This window comes from Lepidochelys kempii, chromosome 14 (genome assembly GCF_965140285.1).
Source record: "Lepidochelys kempii isolate rLepKem1 chromosome 14, rLepKem1.hap1, whole genome shotgun sequence".
Classification (NCBI taxonomy): Eukaryota; Metazoa; Chordata; order Testudines; family Cheloniidae; genus Lepidochelys; species Lepidochelys kempii.
Window position 1 is genome coordinate 8,779,098 of NC_136393.1, and position 9,291 is coordinate 8,788,388.

Sequence of the window (9,291 nt, forward strand, 5' to 3'; positions counted from 1 at the left end):
ATTCACTGGAATTGAACACTAGTGTGTATCTCCTGTGCAACAAGGATCAGTAGATCACACAAACATACTACTTTAAACAAGTATGATAACCCCATCTAAGAGGAAGACGAGTCGCTCTCCTAACCTCTCTACACACCCACTTTTTAGATGGGGAACATTTCCGTAGCAACACAGAAGTTTTGGTTTTTTTCAGATGGCAATCGTTAAATCCACACTAATCATAAACACAAGGGGCCTGATCCAAAGCCCACTGAAGTTGAGTGGAAAGACGCCCATTGCCTTCGGGAGGCTTTGGACCAGGCTGAAGAATCTTTTTATTAATTAAATCTTGGGTATCTTTTGGGGATCTCCTTTTTCTTTGGCATTTGTACCCTTCTCAGGATTCTCGGACCAATTCCCTCCCTGGCACTGCATCTTGAATGGTCCTTTGAAATATGTGTTAACTACTTATGCTAAACAATCTGTTTCATCTTGTATTTAGCTGTGATACTCTGAGTAAGTTTCCCAGGCCTGAAGAAGAGCTCTGTGTAAGCTCAAAAGCTTCTCTCTCTCATCAACAGAAGTTGGTCCCATAAAAGATATTACCTCACCCAGCCTGCATCAGACAAACCATCTAGGAGTGGGAAGTAGAGCATATCACCCATGATAACTTGCCTCTAAAAGGAAGTTTCTGTCACGTGCAACAGCTGCTTGTATTCTCAGGAGGGAATATTTTGTCACTCAGACAGACTTCTGCCTTTCTGAGTCCCTACATGGAGCAGGTGTGGGGGAGTAACTGCCCCTCAAACTTTCCAGCTAGCTGGTTTATGTCACTGCAAAATTACCAAGTGCAATGCAAGAAAATTTAACCCTGAATTCTCATTTATTTGTATGTAAAGCTGATCCCTTTCAAATGTGCCATTCAATTTCTAAACTATATTTTATTTTGCAGATTCTGGGGAAAACAGACACTCTGTAAGTATACATTTTATTTGAGGAATAAGAGATTGGGGAATTAGATTGGGATAACCGTTTGATCAGCGAAATAACATGGAAGGGTATTATATTTTTGTATTGTTTGCAATACTTTGGAAATGTACTACTTAGCACTTTCATTTATATCCTTATTGGCCAGGTTTTCTCTGATATATTTATATAGCAGTGAGCACTAAAAGTCATATGAAATAACTGGTATTTGAGAAAGCCACTATAAAGCACAGTTGGTCCATGATGACTCTTCGAAAGGGGAGTTTACACATGAAAAAACACAACTGTGCAGATTTGGCTTGGTTGCAGGGGTGTGCGCTCTGACACAGCAGAGCCAAGCTTGGGAATGTCCTCAGACTTCCACTGGGCTGATGTATTCAAGAGCATGATGGTGCTGAACCACTTGAGGATGGATGTGAGGGCCTGCTGGGCTGGCCAGTCTGTGGAGTAATAGCATCAGTGTCAAGTGGGAAAAGAGGCGAATGAAAAAAGGGTGTTTAGAACCTTAGCTGGAAAAACGACAGTGGGGCTAGCACCAATTGTGTCTCCTTCCCAAGGAGTGTGCCTGCATATGAACCCTGGGAGATTTTTACCATTTGCAGGTGTGATTTCCTTCTTAAGGTGTAGAGCGAGGGGATTTCCTGACTGTGACTATTGGCTCGAGCCGAAGCTTGCGTTCAACTCTGCCTGTGCTCCTGACCTGTGCTATGTAGCACCTTCAACCAGGATATTAGAAGACGGGCCGACTGGCAGGATTGTTGATGGAGACTGTGACATTCTAAACAAATATTAATGGAAAGCAAATGCTGACGTTATTACGATCATCCAATCAGGGAACCGGAGCAACACCATGTGGTGTAAGAGCCCAGCCAAACTAACCACTGCAGCTCAAATTTAATGGACAATCTACCAGTCAAGGAATGATACGATGAATAGCTTTGAACACCAAACTAATCAGAGGAAAAGCCAATTTGTGGAGAGAATGAGTGGCTAAATGCCTCAAATGAATGATCACTTGGCTCTGCTGAAATGCAAAAGACGAAGTACAAGCACTCCAGAAATAATGATATTAACGTTATTGAACAAATACTTTCCGACTATGCCCCCAGGGTGCTGTTCGGTAATATCATGGTTATTAATTATTATTACTAGTGCTGTTGTGTTAGCACCCAAAATGGGCCGGGCACTGGGTAAACACACAGAAAGAGACAGTCCCTGCCCTGATATATTTATAATCTGATTTTAAAAGAATAATTGAGAAGCACACAATGAAAACCATACTATGATCAAACCTGCCCTCATAAGACTAGAGAGAGTAAGAGAAAGAGAGGAGGAGCCTATCCAGAGGCTAAACTCTGAGGTCTTTTGCTCAGTCCTTACTCAGGCAAAATCCTGATTATAGTCCTCTAGGATTTGATTTGAAGAACAGGGAGTTTTCAAAGGTAACTCTTGAAAAAGAAAAGGAGGGAGGAACTGCCACATATTGAGGGACACTGCAGAGGCCCAGTTGCCTCCTGGTCTTAGACAAGATGGTTGAATCCCTAAAAGGCAGCTGGTAGAGCTCAGATACCTGTTGGGACAAGGTTGGAGGCAGTCTCAAGGGTAGGCAGGGTCAGCCCCAGGCTCAGAGGAAGTGTGCCTGTAGGTATAAGATCCCTCCCACAAAGCAGGGCGGGAGTGTATTTTTCCTGCCACTTATTTTATATGACTCAGGAGCATTTGCTTAAAAAAACGAACTGTAGCAAATAGGAGACTTGTAAATAACAATCACAGTAGCACTCTCTCTCAGCTAACGATACACGTTCAGGCCTGGTCTACATTACAGAGTTAGGTCGTCATAAGCTGCCTTACGTCCACCTAACTCTGTAAGCGTCTACACTAAAATGTAGCTCCCATCGATGTAACTCACCCGCTACACCGACTTCATAACTCCACCTCCGGGAGAGGCGTAGCGCTTAGGTCAATGTAGTTAGGTTGACGCAGTGTTAGTGTAGACATTGCGTTGCTTACATTGACTGTTTGTTGCCTTTCAGAAGTTGTCCCACAATGCCCCACACTGACAGTTAACTCTGTGCAAGTGCTCCTGGTGAGGACATGCACTGCCGACATAAGGAGTGTAGGCCGGAAATGGAAAAGTGATTTAATTACTGCGGTGGCTGTATGTCGACATGACTTAGGTTGACTTAATTTTGTAGTGTAGACTTGCTCTCCGGCTCTGAAAGGCAGGGGCCTCCACCTTCCATCAGCACTCAAGTCCACATGGGATACAAAAGAAAACCTCTGTATTGTTTACAGTCCATTGGCAGAGCATTGAAGGTCATGGAGTGTGTTACAATAAACAGGCGGATTTTAATAGGCAAATAGGGTTTATTTTTCATTGTCATCTAAAGGTTTGGGGTTTTACTTTGCTCTCTATCTTCTAAAAATAAATCAAGCCTCGTTCTCCACCCAATTGCAAGGATACAACCTCATGGTTGTCACAGAGGAGAATTTTTTTTTTTTTTAAATCTGTCGTCGGGATAAGGGCTGAGTATACACAGGAGAAGGTGGAAAGAAGTAACTGCAGCAAACAGCTGGCGTGGACCTGAATGGGAGGCATTGTCCTTTCTCAGTGCTCTGGATTGCCTGTTGGAACCAAGGCTGCATATCTTCTGCACCCTTGGACTTCAGTAAGAGGTTCTGAGCATGCAGCATTGAGGCCTTTGTTTGCACCCTTATCCATAACTGCTACATCAAGCAGAGTTCCACATACACTCTAGCTGCTAACGTGAACTGAGCCCTTGCTGTATAGAACTTACACAGGTATTTCCCAATGCTTGTAAGGTACAGAGTAAGTGAGCCAGGGGACAGTCAGTCCTCCTGGGTTCTGTGGCCAGCTCTGTCATTGACTTGTCTGGCCTTGACCCAATCATTCATCACTGTTTTACAGTTGGGCAAAAGGAATTTAATATCTCCCTCACGAGAGTGCTGAGTGGCTTCATTAATTCATGTTTGCAAAGCACTCCGAGATCTTTGTATGAAAGGTGCCATTGATGTGCCATCATTATGATAATTTTGATAATTTTGATGATTTTTTCAATTACCAAAATTGAGTCTAGAAGCCATTACCTGGAGCCATATAGAGGCTGCTTTGGTTCTTGAATGGGCTGCAGTGAAAACACCTCAGCACCCTATGTAAATAATTTTGGCTTTAATTAATTGGACCCTGACATTTTACCATCTCCTGGCAAACTAGATGAGAGGAGTTGGATTTAGGGCTGCATTTTCCTTGCTTGCATAAATTCCTGTTTGCAGCTGGAGAGTAGTAATAAGATCTCCTGTAAAATTCAACAGACTGTCCCAAACATTTTTAGTTTCTCATCAATACACAAAAGAAAAACCTGCTTTGGAATAAGCTGTGCATGTTACCTGACTTTTCCCCAGCGATATGCCCTTGGGGTTCACATGGACAGCACACAGATGTGCAGGATCAGGATGTGTATGTACCACTAAACTTAACCTCTGAGGGTGAGCACGATACTTCCCAGGAAATGGCACTTGTGCAATACACAGGCATCCCCTAGAAACTCTGACATAACGTTATCGGACAGGAAACACCCTACTAGGCATCCCTGTTGCAGTTAAATACTGTAACTTCTCCTGATTTAAATAGCTATTTGAATCACCAGGGCTTGTGCGGACAGGGCCCAGGTCTGCTCGCAGGGCCAACTCTGGATTAAAAAGCACCATCAGGCCTTTGTTCTTTTCCTGCTGATCAGGAGCAATCCAGAGTGTTTCTTTATCTTCACATAAATGAGCCACAGTGGGGATCAGAAAGTGAATTTCCTCGTGGGTTTTTTCTTTTCTTTTCTTTTTTTTTTTCTTTTCTTTTCTTCTCAACATTGCTCAGGCAACGTAAAAGTGCAGAGAGAAAAGAGTTGGAGAGATTCTGGCTGTGCCTTCTCGCCTCGTTTTATTGAAGTACTTCTCTTCTGTAGCTTATTTTCCTGCAGCACTATGCTCTGCCATGCCTCACAGGTAGAGTCCAACTGAGGGGAGTTGCTGACCCTGCCTATCAAAGCAAAAAGAGTCCTAATAACATGATCAAGTGGCTTAACCTTCCTTTCCAGGCAGTTTTCTACTTTAGAAGTCTGGAGAAGATCTTGGGGGAGGTGGAGGATCTCTCCGCAGGGGAGACTGGCCCTGCTGCTGCTCTTGCTGCCCCTGATATGTGGATAGAGGCCTTTGGTCTCCAGGCCTGAAACTGTGGCATCCTAATCAAAGGGAACATGTTGAGGAAAGAAAGTAATGCCCAGATAGCAGGTTTCCTGGCTATAGCTACATGTCAGAGTGTAGGTCTTGAAAAGAAGGGCTTGTCTACACTACCTGCCGAATCAGCAGGCAGCGATTGATCCAGCGGGGGCCCATTTATCACATCTAGTATAGACGCGATAAATCGACTGCTGAGCACTCTCCCGTCGACTTCGGTACTCCACCAGAATGAGAAGCGCAAGTGGAGTTGACGGGAGAGCGTCAGCTGTCGAATTACCACAGTGAAGACACCGCGGTAAGTTGATCTAAGTACGTCGACTTCAGCCACGCTATTCACATAGCTGAAGTAGCGTCTCTTAGATCAACCTCACCCGATAGCGTAGACAAGCCCGAAGACTCATGATTTGACATTTTCATGGAGATAATATGACACAGTGGGGATTTTTGTGGCAATACACCATACAAATGTATTGCGGGGGACAGATGGGAGTAAGGACTGTGGGACTGAACCCCTATTTGGAGTCTGGGTTTCAGAGGTGTGGGCACATGCCTTCCTTTTGACTTCAGCAACGGTTGTGGGTGCTTGAAATCTGACCCTTGGTGTGTGCTTCTTACTTCAAATTCAAGTAATGCTGTCCCACTCGCTTCTAATAAACCTATTAGATTATGATGTTCTGCGTTAATGGTGAGGAAGTCATAAGGCAAAGCCAAGAACTGTTGCGTTGAAGAAAAAAAATGAAGAAAACAGCTTTATAATGAGCTCTCCCCCCTCCATTACACCAACCTCAGCCCCTAAGAAGTTGTGTCACTGTCAGAATAAGTCTAATCCAGCATGAAAACAATGAAGAACTTTGCTCCCTCCACGCCGTGTGAGGCCACGATAAAAGTGAGCCCAGTGCTTTAAAAAATGCCACACATTGACAACTACATTGACATTACACAGATTCACGGTAAGGTTTTGATCTCATTTAAGTCAACGCATTAGACAAATCCAGTCGAGGCCTGAATTATTTAAATAGGTTAAAATCAAATTGCAGTCCAAGTTCTGATTAGAGAGGGGCACAGACCAAAGTAACCTGGGCCTGAACACGTTGGACTTGAGGAATATTCAGAACTAGATCCAAACTTTGGGCTTGTGGCCTCTTCTGTGTTTCTTGTCTGCTACAGGATTTTAGATCTTAAGTTCCATCCATAGGAAGTGTTTGCAAAAGAAATGGGTGTCTTTGAATTTTTTTTTACCTAAAGTGTCTGGAGTAAATTAATTGAATTACTAAGAGAGGAACTGGGAGGAGGTTTCCTTCCTGGAATCAAAGCTGGCAATCTTTCTAAGTTATTTAATGGTCTTAGTTTCTGAAAACATATTGAAGGAAATATCTTAACAATGAGATAGCCACTTCGCCAAATACTAATTTGGTATTGTGCTGGATTTGCAGCCATACATTCTGACTTCTTATTCTCCCCTGTCATTTTTACTTGTTTGTTTGTTTTATTTTGTCCTGGTGGTGAACGTGGACTGATTAGCATCACTTAGGACACATTGTACTTTCAGGTGTACATTTGTACTAATACAGAACGTACCATCCTGGAGACAAATGTCTCCAATTCTCCACCCACTTGCAGAACTGAAAATCTGGCCACTTATTTATTAGTCAGTGCCCAAACATAGATTTAGGTGCTTAACTATAGGCAAGCAGTTTGAAAATGTTAGCATAAATATCATGGTGTCTATTTCCTCTCTGTACCATGGAGATGTTGAATGACTTTGAAGAGAAGACATGATGATTGTTTAGCTGATTGTGCAGCTCTTGGAAGAGTTGTTATATTTCATCTCTTTATGCAATTTCATTGATCCAAGAGTTTTTTTTAAATTTATGCTTATTAGCTTTTTTCCCCTCCTCATTGCTAATAGAGAATAGAAGGTTCTCCTGATGCCACTTAACAGAGTCATCGGAAACATCAACTGCTGGGAGACAAAAACAAGATGCGAGATGATGTGCCTGTTTCAAAAGCTCTATGGCACTTATTTATGAACCTGCCTGGCTCCTCTCTTCAATGTTCATTTCCTCAGGGTGAACAACAGGGACATTCCTAAAGCATGTAATTTTAAAAAATTATGAATAAAGATTCAAATGGGAAAGTGCCTATGGAAACCAATGACCAATATCCCCCACATGGTTCATTTCTCTCACTAAAAGAGTTTTGTTTCTCTATCCTCCGTTTCATCCTGCTCTGGGGAGGTGGGAGCATAGAGTAAGAGTACATTCTGGGCTTTTTAAAAACTTAATAACTGTACAGAGTTTCAGAACTTTACCAAGTGCCTACATTATTAGAAATACAAATATTCCTTGTTCTTTGTTAAATCACTTCTTGTATCTAAAAGGTTCACTGCTCATTGAGCTGGTTGGCATATTGGTTCTTTCTCAAAAGAATGACTGCACATCACAGTCCAGATTAGACAAAATATAGATCACAGATGTTGGGTCCCGGGTCAACAGATTTGGGCCTGAAGCGAAACCCTTTTCCAAATCCTATCCCCAAACTTCATTAAAGTTCAGAAGCTTATTTGGGTCCAGATTGTAACCTCATACCTGTCCCTACTTTATCTCTACAATATGCCAAACCAACACCTTGCTTCTGTGCTTTTGAAGATCAGCACCACATCCAGATTCCATCGTGGTGGCTGTTCCCTGTTTCAATAACAGGCTCAAAGAAAGCTGTGGATCCAAACACTCCAGTACTTTGGAGAAGTTTGGATCCAGATCAGAACTTTGCAGTTCATACTAATCTCAGGTTTATTGATGCAAAGAAAATCCAAACAAACAAAAACCCCAAACAGAGAATTTTTTTTCAGACTGTAAAGTGGGTCCCGATCCTGCAATCTGTTCCCATGTATCACTGCAGATTCAATTGCAGGATCAGGGACATAGATAAGAAGGCTCTTGTTTTAAATGACAAATAGCATTTAAAATAATTAAACCAACAAGGATCTAAGTCATTCTTACAGAGAGATGACATATGGACTCATATATATATTTACTGCTTTAAGCTCTATATCAAAGGCTCTGGAACAGAAAAGATATGTATCTCCTTTAAAAGCAAAGGATTTCTTCCCTCCTTCCCCCCCAGCTTAAACTGTTCAGTTTCTTACCGACCAGTAACTTTTTAATTTATTTTTCCCTAGGAAAAGGTTGCTTGTATCATAAAACATTTAAACCTTTCACAGACAACACGTGGTTTGTAGCACATCTCTGTTGGCAAATATACATTCGAGCATCCCATCAACCCTCCCACCCACCCCCCCAATAAAATGTTATTACAGTGAATTTGGAATTTGGAAAAGGTATTTTAATAAAGAAATCTTTGAACTTAACTTTGCATCCTTGGATGTTTTTCTTATCAGCAAATCACAAATGGCTGGGGGGCAGGTTATTATTAATGTTAAACTATGTGGGGATATCAGTGAATTGGAGGATCCTCCAAATTGGAGGATTGGGCCAAAAGAAATCTGATGAGGTTCAATAAGGATAAGTGCAGGGTCCTGCAGTTAGGACAGAAGAACCCAATGCACAGCTACAGACTAGGGACCGAATGGCTAGGCAGCAGTTCTGCGGAAAAGGACCTAGGGGTGACAGTGGACGAGAAGCTGGATATGAGTCAGCAGTGTGCCCTTGTTGCCAAGAAGGCCAATGGCATTTTGGGATGTATAAGTAGGGGCATAGCGAGCAGATCGAGGGACGTGATCGTTCCCCTCTATTCGACATTGGTGAGGCCTCATCTGGAGTACTGTGTCCAGTTTTGGGCCCCACACTTCAAGAAGGATGTGGATAAATTGGAGAGAGTCCAGCGAAGGGCAACAAAAATGATTAGGGGACTGGAACACATGAGTTATGAGGAGAGGCTGAGGGAGCTGGGATTGTTTAGCCTGCAGAAGAGAAGAATGAGGGGGGATTTGATAGCTGCTTTCAACTACCTGAAAGGGGGTTCCAAAGAGGATGGCTCTAGACTGTTCTCAATGGTAGCAGATGACAGAACGAGGAGTAATGGTCTCAAGTTGCAGTGGGGGAGGTTTAGATT

General features: G+C 42.7%; 1 protein-coding gene across 12 annotated transcripts in view; it reads left to right on the plus strand.

Moving 5' to 3' along the window:
• Positions 1 to 8,577, plus strand: part of PECAM1 (platelet and endothelial cell adhesion molecule 1) — a 63,072-nt gene extending 54,495 nt beyond the window's left edge. For 4 of the 12 annotated variants that reach the window (XR_012154735.1, XM_073310140.2, XM_073310143.1 and 1 more), the window contains 2 exons: positions 932 to 954; positions 1,569 to 3,327. Coding sequence is in view for 10 of the 12 variants with exons in the window: in XM_073310140.2 (XP_073166241.1) it covers positions 932 to 954; positions 1,569 to 1,574 (29 nt within the window). In the remaining 2 variants the exon portion in view is untranslated. Of the gene's footprint in view, positions 1 to 931; positions 3,328 to 7,126 lie in introns of those variants that run through there. The other 8 variants (XM_073310145.2, XM_073310138.2, XM_073310142.2 and 5 more) reach the window with 3 other exon arrangements.
• The last annotated feature ends 714 nt before the right edge of the window (positions 8,578 to 9,291 follow it).